The sequence below is a fragment of the Dasypus novemcinctus genome, chromosome 16 (genome assembly GCF_030445035.2).
Source record: "Dasypus novemcinctus isolate mDasNov1 chromosome 16, mDasNov1.1.hap2, whole genome shotgun sequence".
Classification (NCBI taxonomy): domain Eukaryota; kingdom Metazoa; phylum Chordata; class Mammalia; order Cingulata; family Dasypodidae; genus Dasypus; species Dasypus novemcinctus.
In genome coordinates, this window is record NC_080688.1 from 18,250,495 (window position 1) to 18,269,061 (window position 18,567).

Here is an 18,567-nt window from a genome sequence, read left to right on the forward strand (position 1 = left end):
GCCTGTACCTGAGGTGGAGACGACCGACCTAGAGTTGTCCTTCACGAGCCTGGACGGGCAGGGAGCACGGAGGGGCCAGGCCCCGTCCAGGTGTGCACACCTCTCGTCCTGGGTTAAAATCTCCTTACTGCACCTGATGTTGTAGTGAGAGTCCAGGATAGCCTGTCTCAGATAGGGAAAAGCCCACGAGATTTTATTAAAGTTACTGTATTCAACTATGTACTGTATTCCTAAATACTAAACTCTATTAGTTCTTAATTTCCAAACTTAGGGATATTTAGAACAGCTGTGGTGTCGTCGCCTTTTTATTTTTCATTTATCTGTGGACATGACAGGATTTTCTAAGTTAAAGATAAAATTTCAATTCATAAATCTCTTTTATTTAAGGAAAACCAAATTTTTACAATTTGCCTTTGTTTTTTATTTCTTTTCCCTATCTAGAAACAGTGGAAAGAACTTTCTAAGGAAGACTTATCTCCTGCTTTTGATCTTTCACCACCCAAAATAATTACTGAAAAATACAATGGGAACAGACTAGTCTTAGAAGAAGAAAAACTGGCAAGTGACAGATGTACGGGACTGTCCTCTAAAACGCAAGATACTGTGGAGGAAAACAGTGAGAGGTGAGCCTGCTGGGATATGCTTGAAAAGAGGAGGACACTCCCCCCCCCCTTTTTTTTTTCGGTTCAGTAAATTCGGTGGATGTGAAATAATATAGACCCACTCATTTACTTACTGCCTACAGGTATGTAAGTGGTATATGGGAATATCATTCTCAGAAGCTTTCAGTCTGTTAAGAAGCCAGTACTGATGGCTATAAACCAGTTGAAAAGTGGTTTGAAACAATACTAATTGAGTGCAAAGGTTAATATAATTAGGTACCAAAATGTATAAAATGATACAGAAAATAGATGGTATAAATACTTTAACCTGCCATTTGTAAAGTTATATAGTAGTTGTGCTGTGGCTATAATGCATTTGATAATATACCTTTAATAAAAGTGTAAAATATTTCGTTTAAATATTTTAAACTTAATTCCATTATAGGAGGAAGAAAGTCTTTCAGAAAAAATCCCTAAAATTTCTTTTTATGCCTTTTGATTTTTTAATCCATATGAATATATTAACTATTCAGAATTTTAAATTTGAAAAATATAATTTCTAAGACTCAAATTATGTCACACACATTAGGAAGCTGTTATCCTGAGAGCAAGTCTCTTATAAAGTAAATGAGCTCTTTTGCTTCCTCACTGCTGAATCTCAATATAACTTTTCTTTTTCTTTCTGTCAAATATACTTTTTCTGTGGGAAATTTAAGTTGTAGTCATATTTGTTACATTGAAATCTTGGAATGTACGGATAAAATAATCAGATGTCTCCTATACTTTATAGCTGCGCTTCTGTATTTTCCCAATATGGAAATTGGATTCTTGAAATTTTATAAAAGTAAATGTGTTGCAATATCTACTATACATGTCAATATATATTATATCAGAAGAGTGTGTTGTGACTTGGCAGTGTTACTCCATTTTCATGACTTTAGTGGTTTTAGAGTATTTCTTCTCTTTTCACCCCAAATATAATATATTTAAATTAAGAAATAAGGTTTTGAATTATCTTAGCATAATGTTCTGTGGGGTTTTGTTTGTTTGCTAGTCCAATTTGTGGAATTAAAAACAGACTTAATGGACGTGGTGACTGAAATGGTGTCCTTTGCACTCCAGGAGCACAGTCCCAAAATTGCTAAAGAATGAGGCCTATGAATAGAAATTTTAGGCATTGGTGACTTTTAAGAAAATTCTTTAGACTTGAAACTACAAAAATTAAAAATAAAAATAACTTAGCCAGGTGAAGAAAGGGTCATGAGTAGTTGTAAGGCCGTCCTGCTTGTCCATGTTTGGAAGTGCAGGGATGAGCAAACCACTTCAGAGGCATAGCGCGAGAGCAGAGGGCTGCTGGGGGGGGGGGGGGCGGGGTCTGTGCGCACCTGTGCTAAGTTCTTCTTTCGCTTTTTTCTTTTCCTCTGAGATGAGACTGGAGCATGTTTGAGAGCAGGGGCTGGGAGTGGGAGAACCAACAGAAAAGTAAGGATTCTGAGCAGAGAGGACTAATTGACGGAGCGAAGTTAAAGAAAAGTAAAGGAGGAGCTGGAACCAGCCCATAAAATAAAGATTACCCTTTCAAAAATTACTTCTCAGTCCCAATAAATGTTAATACTAATAGATAGCTTTGTATTAGAGATCCTTATAACATAATATTAAAATCTCATAAAAAGAATTTAAACTATTCAAAGGAATAGAACACAATACTTCCTTTCTTCATTTTCATTATTAAGTATCCTCCAAAGCAGTGTTTTTCAAATGTAGGTTACAGTTCCATAATCATGAAATTAATTTTATTGGTTATAAAAAGCATTTTTAAACAAGTAAGTAGAACAGAAATCATCGGCATATTCACAAGTAGTAACTATAAGTATTTTTAGCCTATTCTTATATATGTATGTTTTATGTGTAAATTCTATATATTTACACATTTACTGTGTATGGTTACTGTGTTGTGGTGGGAAGGTATCTCTCACTGTACGTGGCAGTCAAAGTTTGAGAGCCAGTATTCTCAATTATAATGTATCCCATAAACCTGGGATGAATAGCACTTGGATGTATATGAAGTACAGATTATTGGGTGCATTTCCCGTACCCATCTGTGTGTTCATGTGGTGTAAATCATTCCTGCTGAGCCGTGTATTGGCATTACTTGCTGTGTGTGCTAGCGTGAGGAATTTCACATGGTCTTCCATGGGCCGGGTTCCACTCCTTGTCAGCTTGTGGCCTAAATCATGTCAGTGTGGGAAAACCTGACCAGGTCCCATTTGGTAGTTTATTACACAGACATAATTTCCTTAGGGCCAACTAAGTAAAGTAAGAGTGTATTATAGCACAAATTTGGAATAGTCCTTACTTCTGGAATCCTTTGGTGTTTGCATCTAGTCAGTCCCTGAGAAAATATTGGATAGTGCACCTTTGTTAAGCAAGAGCCTCTATTTCATTCTTTTAAATGGGAAAAACTATAATGTTCTAAACCCAACCAAAAACCATAACCAACTTCTCCAAAAAAAAAAAAAAAAAAAACTTTTAAAACGCCCATATAACAAAGCATTAAAACAGTTACTTTATAATCAGATAACACTCTGAATTCATTATAGGGTTTATATGGTAAATGACAGTACAATACTAGATACAAGTTATAATTGGTTTTCATACTGCAATGAAAATTAAAAATGAAATACTATGTAAAAGACTCTATCTAAATTGGATCCTGGTTGATAGTGCCCCCAGGCTCCTGGCAGAGGTGTTCCGTACTCTTATATATATTATATATATTTTTTGCCTGGCCTTTAACAAACTGTAAGTATTTTTACCAGCAGGTGTGTACATGTTTTGTCATAGTGAATTTCCTAAGTTATTAAAGGAGATACTCAGATAGTTTCGATAGCCCAGGAATACCTATATGTATATAAGAAAAGTTAAAAAGACAGGATAAAGCCCCATAAGATATACAGAGATATGCAAGACATTCTCCACAAGTCACTGATATATTGTGGGATAAAATGAGTATCCAAATTAATAGCCACATAAGTTATTTACTATAAATTAAATGCCATACGATAAGAAAAATAGAAAGGCTATAAGTTATGAGAGGAGAGATGATAGAATAGGATTGAAATAAGAGGACCAGAGAGAAGGAAAGTTTTTCCATTGAGTGGGGAACAAATTTGGAGAACAATAGCCATTTGGGCAAAAACAGTTATGTATAGCAGGTGATTGGAAAGACGAATTAAACCATGTGTAGCAAGGCCTTGAATGCCGAGCGGCCACTGAGCTGCTTTATCTCTATAAATCTCTATAGATTTATAAATTTATCTCTATAGATAAATTATAGATTTATCTCTTCTGCATATTTTAGTAAAAAATGAAATCAGTATGTGGTCTGTGTGACTGGTTTCTTTTATTTAGCATAATGATTTCAAGCCTCATTCATTTGTAGCAGTGTCATTACTTCATTCCTTTTTTATTGTCTAACAATAATCCATTGTATGGATTGACCACATTTTATTTATCCATTCATCAGTTGATGCACTTTTGGGTTGTTTCCACTTTTTGGCTATTTAGGAAGAATGCCAAAGTAATAATAATGATAACTATGTTTAACATTTTGAGGAATCACCAGATGTTTTCCAAAGCATCTGTACTATTCTATATCCCTACCAGCAGTATTTAAGTGTTCTGGTATACTTAAGAAATTTAACATCAATGCAGTAGAATTAACTAATACATAGTCAGTATTCCCATTTCTCCAGTTGCCTTTTAAAAATCCCCTTTATAGCTTTTTTAAAAAATAGCTTTATTGAGATATGTTACATATCATAAAATTCACTCAATGAAAGGATATCATTCTGGTTTTTATTATATGTAGAGAGTTTTTGTGAACACGGCCATAGTCTAATTGTAGAACATTTTTCTTATCCCATCCTTTATAACTTTAAAAGAAAACAATCTTGGATCTGTTTGAGGATCATGTGTTGTATGTGGTTGATATGATTCTTTAGATTCTCTCCACTTTTTTTTATCTTGCTTGACATAGGCATTTTTGAAGACTGTAGACCTTTTTAGAATAACCCACAATCTATTTTTCTATTGTTTCTCCATGACAGATTCATGTTAAACATTTTTGATCAGGGAAAAAGTTGGTTTTTAAGTAGGCACTGAAAAGGAATTCTGGATTTTAAAAAGTTAATTAAATCAAGGCACATAATCAGAGCTATGCTTTAGAAAATCATTGTGGCAATAAGATATTTAGAGTAATTTGGAGTCAGGGAAACCAGCTAGGTTTCTCCCATCATACAAGCAGTAATAAATGAAAGGAGGAGATGGATTTTGTGAGATTTTCTTGAAGGAAAGAAAAGAGTAACTTAATGTTGTCATTGGCCATCCTTCTTTAAGTAGTCCTAGGACCATCTATTTTTTTTTTTTTCACTTTATTTTTTAAAAATTACTTTGATTACATAAATGTTACAGATATATAGGGGATTCCCTTATGCCCCGCTCCCCACACCTCCCACATTTTCAGGACCATCTATCTTAAGAGTCAGAGTTGGCATTAAAACAAAAAGTCTTTATTTGAATAGGGAAATGGAATTGGAGTTATGTCAGGTCAAACAGAGCAATAGGAGATGCCACAGCAGAGGTCGTGAAAATGCGAGGAACACAGTGGCCATGAGAGGCCTTTGTGGAAGGTCTCCCACTCGTGTTTCAGTATCAGCAAAGCACTGGCCTGTTTCCAGGTCCTGCTAGAAAGTGTTTTTATCAGTGTATGCAGGATCGCCCCAGAAATTGCCCCCAGATTATCAGAGTGTCTCTATAGACCATTTAGAAGTTGAGGCTTTTCCCCTTTTTGTTCTGTCATTTGGATGACATGAGAGTGATGTGGTGTTTATGGTTTCATCTGAGCATATGTGCCCTATACTAGAGTAAAGAGATTCTGCTGTGCACTCCTCTTATTGTTTTTTGTTTATTCCTAGTGTTCTGCGGAAACGTACTCGAGAAGACAGAAAAGCTAACACAGCTCAGAAGGTGCAGCAGATGAAACAGAGGCTTAATGAGACTGAACGAAAAAGAAAAAGGTGGTTATATTGGCAACCTATTCTCACTAAGATGGGGTTTGTGTCGGTCATTTTGGTTGGCGCTTTTGTTGGCTGGACACTCTTTTTTCAGCAAAATGCCCTATAAATAAAACAGTTAATTTTGCACAGCAAGCTTCTGCACTAGTAGCTGTCAGTGCCGCGTTAATCACAGAGGTTTGTCTGTTAGCAGCAAACTCCTCCTGCCCCAGAAACGGTGCAGTAGAGTAGACATCAACCCTATAAGTGATATTGCCAGGCACGGGCCCAGCTTCTCAGGACTCTTCACTGCAGGCTCCTCTGAAACCCAAACTGTACACGGCTTCATAAAATAAAGACGTTAATATTTGTTCAAAACTGGTACATTTTGCAACTGTTTTCACACGTGTTAACCATAATATTTTACCTGACTAGATTGAAAGATCCTTTATCACAAGGATTTGTTTTGGGAGGCTATCTGGATTTTAACATGCATTTGATATAAGCAATAAATAATTTGGTTTTATCTACGTTATTAATGGAAAGAAAATGACCTTTAAATAATGTGTGTAATGTATAATGTACTGTTGGCATGGGCATCAACGTTTTATATTCTTAACCATTTCAGGATAAATATATTTTATAACTCCTATACTTTTGTAGTTAAATGTACTTTTTAAAAACTCAGTTTGAAAAAATCTGTTACCACAAAATAAATTGTATGTTGGTTCAATTGTACTGGATAATTCCATTTTCCTAAAGAACAGTTTGATATGAGCAACTAGAACTCGGAAGAAGTAGTTTTTACTATATATTTGCATTTCTTTTTATGTTTTACAGTTTTCCCAACTGAAAAAACAAACAAAAATAAATATTTCCCTATAAATATCTTTGAAAGAAAATTCTCTTTACTGGGATAGTCAGGTAATAGTTCGTCAAGACTTTGTAAAGAAATTGGTTTCTGTAAAAGCCCATTACTAATACTGTTTATTTTCGTGAAAATTTCACTGTAATTACCCTAATTTATAATTGGGGTAAAACATGATTTAGGAAATAAAAATAAGAAGCAGCTTTTTATTATCCATGATTTCAGTTTATTAGACTGAAGTTTTGAAGTAAAGTTTTTTCCAAGTTCTATTTCAATAAATAGTATGATGATGTTCAAACTTTACATTGTCCCTTTAACTTTCTTCATGAGTTTTTCACAACATACTGTTTAATGAATTTACTCATTTGAGTGCTTGCTTTCTTCAGATCCCAGCATCTCAGTGTTTAACTTGTTTGACTTAAACTATAAATAGTTATTGTAAATTTAATTGCTAGAAGAGGGTACATATTATTTCATTGGTTTTCAAACTATGTTCCATTAGATTTCAAGGGGAGACGGGGGCACCAAGAGATGTTGGAAAGGATCCCAAGCTACAAACCTTTACTTTTAAAAGAATTTCTCTGCTCTATCTACTTGTGTACCACATAGGAGTTCTGCATAAGGCTTAGTTCTTTTTAAGGGAACAGTTTTAATTTTTTTTTTCAAGTTTGAAAACCATTGATGTAAATAGGTTTCTTAATCAACCTAAGTAGCATTCTTGAATGTGTCAAATTATGCTGAAAATATTTAAAACGGGATGTAGGTAATACTACATATTAAATAAGACTTTTTTAACTGTGCCTGTGTTTAATTCAATATCATTGTGTCTTATAACCTTGAAATGGAGAGGAGGTAAGAAGGATTTTCTTTTTTTTTTTTTTTTTTTTTTGTCTGTCTGCATTAGACCTGTGTCCAGGCATCAAGACCCTTACATTTTAGGTCATTACTTGTTTAAAAATCTTCCTAAGTTTCCTTGGTTTATTTTTGCTAAAATACAGTACATTACTCTTCAAGTCAAATATGGACAGCATATTAATTCCCAGTGGAAGAGAGCCTTGCCTTTAACAAAATGATAAAGACTTATAGGAACATGGTACCTCTCTGCTTCCTGGGATTCATCTTTTGTAGCTTTCAGCTTTGCCTTTTGTCCACCTTTCGTCCTCTTTGGTGGTGGTTGTTGTAACATACTTTTTAAATCGCATTCAGTGTAATGAACACTTGTTAATGGGCTTCTGCAAGGCTTAGTGTCATTTTCCCTCCTCTGAGAGCCCTGAGGACACTGGAACAGCAGAAGCTTTAAGTAGTGTTCGTTTTCACCAGTGATAATATTTTTGGTGGGTGCCACGTACTAATTGTGTGTGATGTTGTTTTGATGCCCTCTGTCACTGTCATCATCCTGGCCTGTGTTAAATGAAGTGTGCTTGTCAAAGGACACAGACAGGTTCCTGCCTTCTCAGTTTATAGCAGAGGACAAAGTTACTAATACTTGATGAGTTGTACAACTTTTTAAAATGTGTATCCTTGGGTCTTAATGATATTTTCTAATTTTAGCAAATTTTAAAAAGTCAACTGTGTAGTTTGACTATTAATGAGATGGTATGGCTTTTTTGAATAGGTTAAGGAAGTTAAAAAGAAAAAGGAAAAAAATATGAGGCTTAATGTTTTCATGGAAATACTGTTTGCTCAGCTAATTACTTTCCATTCACATAGTTCCTTTTCCTGCTAATAAGCTGAGAGCAGTCTTTGGTTTAATGCCATCTTCTCTGGCTACACAACTGATTACATGTTCCTTTCCACATTTGGCCAAGCATTGTTTTATGCTTACCCTCCTACCAGTTTATGCTCACATATATATAATATGTAAAAATATAATTGAGGTAACATGGAAAAGGACATTGAGAACTTAAGAACAAATATAAAGACCATGTGTTGAAGGAGATTTTGTCTGTTGCCAAGTGTTCTACCACTCTGTTCTTTCCTTTTCTATGTTTTTGATCCCTTTCACTCTGAATTAATATTTCTACCAAGGAGTAAACAAGAAAAGAGGAAGTAAAAATATCAACAACAACTTGTAATCATCTTATTTTTAACTAGCTCTGCTTCACAGGTATGTCAGAGGAAGAGGTTGTTTTTCTTTAATTGTATGTGCTCTTGTGCTGGTCCCCTGTGTCTTAAATAAACTAGAGTTATGATGTGAATTTTAAAATGTATATCCTGGCTTAAAAAGTTGTTATAGCATGGAACAGGGGCCAGGTTTTATTTCAGTCCCTTCTTTGCTTTCAGTTCAGTGTGACAGTGACTGCCTTTATTGGCTGTTTATTCTGTGAAGAGCACCTTCCATCTCTCTCTGTTAATCCTCACCACAAGCATATGAGGGGGGTGGTGTCCTTGGGCCATCATCAGCCTGACACTTAGCACTGCCACAGCTCTTTATGGTGCTGTTGACAGCCTCGGGTGTGTAAATACTAGGATACTTAGGAAAGACGCACTACCTTCTGCAACGCATATTTCCTTAGAGATTTCTCAGACTAGATTGTATATAAACAAACAGATCAGACCTGGATGCTATTAGAAATGTTTTTATTGATCATTGTATACTTTATTTAAATGAGTACCTGCAATTCCAAAGAGCCAGGTTATGTACTGATTTTTTTAAAAATCTAGTCTGCCTTGATTCTTATGGGAAACTTCAAAATATACTTCTTATAGAGATTAGAAATAAATTTAGACTATTAAAAGCCTTATGTCATTATATATGTAGTCCATTTCTTTCTGTGTTCAGCCAAGAGTATAGGACTCAAGAGTACCATAAATGTTGGTTTATTTTTTCTCCTAGTGGGCCCACATGTGGGTTGTCAATGAAGTAGAGAGTGGAATAGGCACAGAAAGTCAGCTGAGCAAGCCTTAGTGGGTCCATCGCCTGATGGTAGAGGGTGACGGGGTCCCAAGATCACTGCTTCATCCAGCCCCACCTGAGGGGGTTACCCCCATCTGGAAGTAAAGGCATAGTGGAAGTGCCCATTTGCTTTCTCAGTTACACACCAACAATTAATAACGTCTTTTTACTTTAAAAAGCACTTTTTGTAGGTACTTGGTTTGACTGACTCGGATGGTAGGGGCACAAAATCCTTAGAAATAAAATGTTGAAAAATGGGAACTTAAACGTTTCTCCACATAATAAAATGATCTTTTCATGACTTAAAATACGGGTCTTGTTCATTCCCTGAACAATTTACTCCGAAGTAAAAACCATTTCATTCATCTTTTTCTCTAGTGTGTGTGTTTGGATTTGATTCCATTTGTCCTCATTCCTCTCTTCAAAGCAGTGTTTATGGAACTGCAGCCCCAGCAGCCCCTGTGACAGTGAATGTACTCTCTCTCGTTGCAGGGACTGTGGATAGTTGATAAGGTACATTTGTGGAAAGAAACTCGAAATGTAAACGCCCATCATCCCAGCCCTACCAAGGAATACCAGAGTCCAGATATTGAACATTGTTGGTTGTATTCTCTTTCACTTGGCCTGATAATAGCCATTTTGTTAATTCATCCAGATTTGGGAATTTAAGCTTTTTTATATTTCTTAGGGCAGTGTTCTAAACTAAAAATTTTTAGGAAAATGGTGTGTGTTTGGCCATCTCATTTCTCCCTTAGCAGCTGGACTTCTCTGAATATTTCCTACACTCAGATTGCTCCAGGAGCAGCATCAAGCCATTTTGCCCCAGTGCTTTCTCTTGGCATCTGCAGAGGGACAGTTACCTCTTCTTGCTCTTTGGGTTCTGAAAATCTCACCCTTGTCTCTTGCCCTTGCGACTTCTGTCACGTGTTGTGTGCTGTTTACCCCCTCCCTGAGCATTTCTCAGCATAAACACTGAATTCTGGAGGAGGTTTATTTGCCTTGAGAGGCTCTAGAGGTAACAGGCTGGTAGAGAACCCTAGCCATCCCGGGGCAGTCTTTTGGGAGACGAGTGGGAATTCTGCCTTTGGAACTCTTTTCTGTTTTGGTTTTAAAATTGAGAGTGAAATGTGGAAATTAAAGAATTTAGGGGGAGAGGAGTATCACTTTCCATTACTTTAGTTTTGGAGATGGCTTGGGAAGCAGAATTTTGTGCTCTTTTTGTAGGTCGATGCACCATCCCAGCCTTTTTTAGAACTCTTTGACAATGTGTGAAGACCTGCCTTATCCAAATAAAGCACCGAGCATGGCCAATGTCATTTGATTTGTTTGAACTCACTTTACTTTTGCCTTATTAAATAAAACAGTAAAAATTGAGTTCAAGTGAACAGGTTAGAATTTTTCCAAAGGCAGAAAAAATGAGCCCATCAGCCTTTTTTAGTCTTGCATTTAAATATAGTATTTTAAAACAGTTAACTTCCTAATTGTATGTTTTTAAAATTTTATCTTAATGAAAATCTTTTATTTTTAGGAGGTACTGGGGATTGAACCTAGGACCTTGTACATGGGAAGCAGGTGCTTAACCACTGACCTACATTCTCTCTCCCCTAGTTGTGTCTTATTTTTTTATCCCTCCAGTGTAATATTTACATAGAAAAAAATAAGTGAATTCTTTTAAACACCATCTTACAGTTATAAAATATGGTTCATTCTTGGTACTTTAGATCTTTAACACATTATGGGAAGTACAGCAATGTATGTTCTGCCAGTTTAAGCTACATAGCGTTGTCTATTTTCAGATAAGAAGTCGTAGAATAAGTAACTCACCCAAGCTTGCATAGCTAGTTACGTGACATGACAGAGCTGAGATCAAACACGTCTATAGAACTCAGACACCTTCAGAGCTCATCCTTTTTCCATTGTCACATATACTCTGTTTATTTAAATGCAGAAACATTACACAAGTCCTCTTGTTGAAATCCAAAGTAACCTATTTTTCATTTGCCACATAATCTATTTATGTGGGAAATGAAAGTTTTTACCTGAAAAAACTCTGTGAAACAGTTTGACCAACCACGAAACCAAAGAAATACTGGAACATCGACACATTTAACCAAACCATTATTTTGTTCACTTTAAATTTCTTTATTTTAAAGAGCAGACTTTTCTGAATGCATTGGAGATCAACATTTATTGCAGTCAGACCAAGCAGGCAGTGCCTTTTCTTACCCTAGCCCCTTTGGTGCAGGGTTCTGGAGGTCCCTGAAACAGGCATCCCCACTAGTTTTGCAGCTCACACATACCTAATGTGAATGTTGCCTTGCAGCCTTGCACCAGGGTGGCTTGGTACAATTATATTCCCTTAGAGGAAGGAGGCAGGAAGAAACCTTATTCTCAGGATTTTTATGTTTTTGACTAAATCTTTTGGCTAAGTGTATGATGTGGTTTATACTTCCTGTTTATCTAGGTGGAGATACAATAATGACAGAAATTTATTATTTTGGTGTGTGTGAGAGAGAGTGGTAGTGAGGGGAGTTGGCAGATGAATAGAAGTGCTCTTTATCTCCTGAAAAGGTTCAATTATTGCAAACACTGAAATAACATGAAAAACTCAGCTGCTCTTACAATAGTCATTTCGTCTGTCTAGTGCTTTTTTTTTTTTCAAGGAGGTACTGGGGATTGGACCCGGGACCTTATATGTGGGATGCAGGCACTCAACCACTGAGCTATATCTGCTCCCTCTAATGCTTTTTTAAACTCTCATTAATTTTTACTAGTGGGCATTAAAATATAATTCTGTCAATTATTTTATTATTGATAATAACAAATAGCATGTCACATCTAATCATTAGTATCACACTTCAGGATTAAAAAGTATGCTGCTAACAGTCTGATCTTTTTAAATGTAAACCAACTTTATTTTCAAACACTATGTTTATAATAATTTTTAGCTGTATTGTACAGTGGAGGCCCAAATTGGAGTAGACTTTTGCATTCAATTCCAAAGTATGGGTAAGTGTAGCACATACCATGTAATCTTGCAAAATTGTTGTGGGTACATTTTTTTTAAACCTGTCTGTCTGCCAGTTTCTCACATAGGGCTCATTTCTTGATGTTAAGAGGAATAAGGGATAATGCATAATAATTCTTGAAGAAGTCTGCCTCACACCACCAGCTCTGCCGGGACACTGAGCCTTTACGCCGTTTCACCACAGACCACAGTGCAGTACTTAGTGGTTGAATGTGATACATGGGAAGGATTTTTGGTTGCCTTTTCAGTTCAGTGTTAGTCTTTTTATGTTTGTGTGTATCTTTGTATGTCTGTGTGTTTGGTAAATATGAATTGAATAGATGACTTCTTATTTTATGTTTTAGGCCAAGATTGACAGACACCTAAATATTCATGACTTGAGAATATTCTGCAGCTATAAATTTTGAACCATTGATGTGCAAAGCAAGACCTGAAGCCCACTCCGGAAACTAAAGTGAGGCTTGATAAACCCGTAGCTTGCCTCACAATTGTCTGTTTACAAAGTAAACCTTACACCAGGGAAAGAAGAGCACCAGCAGAAGACTGTGCAGACCCCCTGATTGGACGTATTGTCAAGCGTTTTCTACTGCGTGTATGAAATGTAGAGAGATGTAAAAGACATAAATTAGGAAAGACTGCTTTGTATTGTACTGCCATTCCCACTGTATTTTTATACTTTTTGGCAGCATTAAATATTTTTATTAAATAGACTGTGTTGGTTTGTATGCATTGTCTTAGGGCAGCTCTGCTTCAAATATTTTTCTGTGGGTTTAATCTCAAGTTTTTATAATTAGCAGTTGGCATTGAAATTGGTTCAAAGGTTGGCACTTGCTTTTTAAGTAATTAGTCTTTTTGTCATACAAATAAAGGGTAGGTGACAGCAACACAGGGAAGTTATAATGGTCCTTTTGCCAATTGGAAAAACAATAATATGGATAATGATACTACCATAAGGTCAAAATTAATTTCAAATAAGTACAGCAATTAAATGCCGTGTTTTTGGTTGGTTGTTTTTTAAATCAGACTGTTGTGTTGGATGTTGTATTTTCCCCAAACATGCCCTATTATAAAGAGACCAAAGGTTCCTTCCCAGTGAGGCTTTTGATGTCTTTACTTTCCAGGTTCCCAGCCAAGTGATAGGTTTGGGGAATATATCCAACCAGTTGTCAGATAGTTGCTGATACTTTTGTTGTCCAGAGACACTTAAACCTCTGCACTGACATCACCTTAAAGAGTGCAGTAACTCATAACTTTTTTATTTTACCAACTGAAATTTTTACTAAACCACTCATAAATCTATGTTTAAATAATGTTCATGTCCCACTGGAACAATTTTGATAAAATTTCAGCTACTAGACCTTTTGCAATATAGAATCCCAAGATCTCTTTTTCATCTTAAAAAAGTTCTAGTGAAGACTTTCCTTGCCTTATATTCCTTTCTTGTCTTATCTGCAATGTTTGTTTTGTCTATTTTAAGTGCAAGTAAATTTTATTACTCCATGCTAAATCCTTCCTAAAGGACACAGGAAAAGTTTTAATATACCACAAAGTAGGACAACAAGATAATCTCTCCATTGTAGTCAACAACATTTCTTGAATGTTCTTTACACTAATTTGACATTTCCTCACTTCAGTAGCTTTAATGAGATATAATGTACATACCATACAGTTTTCCCATTTAGCGTGTACAGTTCGGTGGTTTTTAGTTTTTTCACATATGTGTACAGTGATCGACCACTGTTACTTTAGAACATGTTCATCTCAAGAAGAAATTCCATGTCTTAGCTGTCATCTCCTTTTTCTCCTCTCCCTGATAACCACTAGTCAACTCTAATGCATGCCCCTGTTATGGACCTACATATGAGTAGAATCATATAGTATGTGGTCTTTTGTGACTTTCACTTACACAGTGTTTTCAGGGATCAGCCATAGTGAAGCTTGTATCAGAACTTCAATCCATCTTATGGCCAAATCATGGCCATTGTATGTACATTTTGTTTATCCATTTGTCTGTTGATGGACGTTTGGGTTGTTTCCACTTTTTGACTGTTAGAAATAGTGCTGCTATGAACATTCATGTACTGTATGAATGCATGTTTCATTTTTCTTGGGTGTATAACTAGGAGGAACAGCCAGACTTTCCCAAAGTGACTGGACCATTTTACATCCCCACCAGCTGTGTTGAAGGGTTCCAGTTTCTCCTCATCCTTGTCGTCATTTGATACTCTCTGACTTTGATTCTACCCTTCCTAGTGAATGTGAAATGCTCTCTTTGTGCTATTGATTTGCATTTCCCTGATGATTAATATTTTCAAGCAACTTTTCCTGTGTTTATTGGCCATTTGCTTATCTTTGGAGAAATACCTGTTCAGATCCTTTGCCCATTTTTAAACTGAGTTGTCTTTTTATTGATTGTAAGATTTCTTTATTATAGCTACAGGTGCCTTATCAGGTACTTGATTTGCATATACTTTCTCGCATTTTTTTTTTATGATGTCCTTTGAAGCACCCAAGTTTTTAATTTTGATGAAATCCAATTGAGAAATATTTTCTTTTGTTGCTTGTACTTTTGGTGTCATTTCTAAGAATCCTTTGCCAAATCCATGGTCATGAAGATTTGCCCCCCTGTTCTAAGAGTTTTATAGTTTTAGCTCTTACATTTAGGACTTTGATCCATTTTGAGTTAATTTTTGTATATGGCTTGAGGTAATAAGTGAAAAAACATTTTCTGTTTTGCTGGATTTGGTTTGCTAGTTTTTTTTGTGTTTTTTTTTTTTTTACAATTTTTGTGTCCATATTCATGAGAGATTAGTCAATAGTTTTCTTACATGATGTCTGTCTGGTTTGGGTATTGGGGTATTATTATAGTCCTGGGATAGTATAGGTTTCAGAATAATTTTAGGAATCTTCCATCTTTTTTTAAGGAATTCCAAAGAGTCGGAATTAATTCTTCTTTAAATGTTTGGTAGAATGTTCCATGTGCATTGGAGGAGAATGTATTCTGTTGTAGAGTAGAATGGCCGTAGGTGTCTATTCTATTTTTATTAAATATATTTTTACTAGAGAGGTTGTGAACTTGCAAAACAATCATGCACATGTGGAATTCCCATACAACACCCCTTCACCAACACTATATTATTGTGGAACATTTGTTAACAAATTATGATATAATATCAGAATATTACCACTGCCTGTGGTCTATAGTGTACATTTGGTATGTTTTTTCCATACCCCCTATTATTAACAGTATATCTTTGGCATTGATGCAAGAATATTACAGTATTGCTGTTAACATAGTCCATAGGTTAAATTAATTGTATTTTTCCCATGTTTCTCCACATTCTTAACATGTTAAGTCTGTTTTGTTGATAGTGTTGTTCAAGTCTTCTGTTTCTTTATTGGTCTTTCATTTAGTTTTTCTATCCATTATGGAAAGTAGAGTATTGATAGCTCCAAATATTATTATTTGTGTTAGTCAGCCAAAGGGGTGTTGATGCAAAATACCAGAAATTGGTTGGTTTTTATAAAGGGTACTTATTTGGGGTAGGAGCTTACATAAAGTGTAAGTTATTTCCCTCACAAAAATCTATTTTTGCATGTTGGGGCAAGATGGCTGCCGACGTCTGTGAGGGTTCAGGCTTCCTGGGTTCCTCTGGGCTCAGCTCCTGTTTTCTTCACAAGGACAGCTGTAGACTAAGGGGCGAATGGCTCTGTCTCTCCCTGGGGCTCCAGCATCAAACTCTTAACATCAAAACTCCAATATTAAGAACCCCCAACTCTGTCCGTTGCCATGCCTTTTATCTGTGAGTCCCCACCCTTTGGTGGGGTCCTAATGACATGGCCCAAAAAAAGCCCCAATCATAACTCATTCTCAGGTACAGACCAGATTACAAACATAATCCAGTATCTATTTTTGGAATTCATAACCATATCAAACTGCTACATTATTGAATTGTTTCCCCATTTCTGCCAGTTTTTGCTTCATGTTTTTTTTATGTTCTGTTTTGGGGCGTGTATTAGCCAATGGGGTGCTGATGCAAAGTACCAGAAATCTGTTGGCTTTTATAAAGGTATTCATTTGGGGTAAAGGCTTACATTGACAAGGTCGTAAAGAGTCCGACTCAAGGTTACTTTCTTACTAAACTCTGTTGCTGATGGCTGGCGACATCTGCGAAGGTTCAGCCTTCCTCTTCCTCTTAAGGCCGTGTGGGCCCAGCTTCTTCCCATCTCAGCTATAGGCTGGCATAGGGTTTGTCTCTTCCTGGGGCTTGTTTCTTTCTTGGTTCAGCTACTTTCTCTTCCCAAGGTCAGCTGTAATCTATCAGACGAATGGCTCATTGCTCTTCCCTGGGCCTCTTCCTCTGTGTCTTCTCTGTGTACCTACTTCTGTGTGTCTCCTTGATTGAGTATACGTTTACATAGCCTGCAAAGGGGGTGGGGACTCAAACTGAGTTTCCCTAATGACTTGGTATAATCAAAGCCCTAATCTTAATTTAATCAAAGGCATCTCAGCTAAATCTAATACAAACAAATGGTATCATACCCAGAGGAACAGACCAGTTTATAAACATAATGTCTCTTTGGAATTCATAAATAATATCAAACTGCTGGGTGCATAAATGTTTATAATTGCTATATCTTCTGATCGATTGACCCTTTTGTCATAAAATGAACCTTGTTATCTTTAGTAACTTTTTAACAAATAGTTTTAAAATCTAGTTAACCTTAGAATAGTCACTCTAGCTCTCCTATGGCTGTTGTTTGCATGATATACCATTTTCAGTTCTTTTACTTTCAATCTGTTTGTGTCTTTGAATTGAAAGTATATCTCCTGTGGACAACAAATAGTTAAATCAAGCTTTCTTCCATCCACTCTGGCAATCTGCCTTTTGATTGAATTGTTTAATGCATTCACATTTAATATTGATATAGTTGAATTTTCATCTGCCATATTTTTTTGTTCCTCTTCTTCCTTTACTCTTTTCTTTTGCATTGAGTATTTTCTGCTGTAGAAATTTAACTTCATTAATGATTTATTCACTATTTTTGGAGTCTTTTTTGTTAATACATCTTACCAAAATCAGCTTCAGATTTACACCAGCTTAATTCCAGGGATACAGAGAAATGTAACACCTGTGTAGCTCTATTCTCCCCTTCTTGTGATATTATTGTTATGAATATTATATCCATGATATAAACTCAATACATTTTATAATTATCATTTCCTTAGCTCCCGTCCACCTCTTTTGTGCTGTTATTGGCAAGTACATTGCATTTATATTACATTTCTATGTATTATAGGCCTGACAATACACAGTATACATAATATTTTATGATTGCTTTTCATTTTTTAAAGAAAGTAAAATATGCATTAATATGCATAAAATACCTATTACAATTACATACTTTTCCAGTGCTCTTTGTTTACTTGTGTGGAGTTGAATTAACCATCTCTGGTCTATTGCTTCCAACCCAAATAACTTCATATTTCTTGTAAGGTGGGTTTGCTAGCAACGAATTCTGTTTATCTGTGAAAGTCTTTTATTTTGCCTTTATTTTTTAGTAATATCATCGTTGAATATAGGATTCTTGGTTGGCATTTTTTTTCTTTGAGCCCTTTGAATATATTTTCCCACTTGTGGCCTCCATTTTTATTTTATTGGGGTTCTCTTGTAGACGACATACCATTTTTCTCTTGTTGCTTTCAAGATTTTGTCTCTGACTTACAGCATTTTTACTATGATGTGACTATTTATAAGCCTTTTTGCATTTATCTACCTGGGAGTTCCTGAATGTGTTTTTTTAATAATAAATTTTGGAAGTTTTCACCCTCAAGTTCATTAATTCATTCTTCTATCAGGTCAGAGCTACTATTGTGCCCCTTTGGTGAATTTTTTATTTTATATTTTTCAGCCCCAGAACTTCCAATTGATTCCTTTTTTTCTTTAATTTCTCTGTCTTTGTTGATATTCTTGTTTCATGTGACATTGTCATCATGCCTTCCTTTACTTCTTTGATTTACTTCTTTAAGCAGCATTCCTGTAATATCTGTGGACATAGTCATAATGGCTACTTTAAACTTTTTCTGTTAAATCCAATATCCATCCACTCTCCCAGGC

The 18,567-nt window shown here is 35.7% G+C and overlaps 1 protein-coding gene across 8 annotated transcripts in view; it reads left to right on the top strand.

The window, feature by feature from the left end:
- The window catches only part of PTPN2 (protein tyrosine phosphatase non-receptor type 2), an 84,234-nt gene extending 71,078 nt beyond the window's left edge, over nt 1-13,156 (top strand). For 6 of the 8 annotated variants that reach the window (XM_004470003.5, XM_004470006.5, XM_058277270.2 and 3 more), the window contains 2 exons: nt 442-623; nt 5,579-7,323. In XM_004470003.5, coding sequence (XP_004470060.1) covers nt 442-623; nt 5,579-5,786 — 390 coding nt within the window. In that variant the 3' untranslated portion in view covers nt 5,787-7,323. Of the gene's footprint in view, nt 1-441; nt 624-5,578; nt 7,324-12,792 lie in introns of those variants that run through there. The other 2 variants (XM_004470004.5, XM_058277271.2) reach the window with 2 other exon arrangements.
- The last annotated feature ends 5,411 nt before the right edge of the window (nt 13,157-18,567 follow it).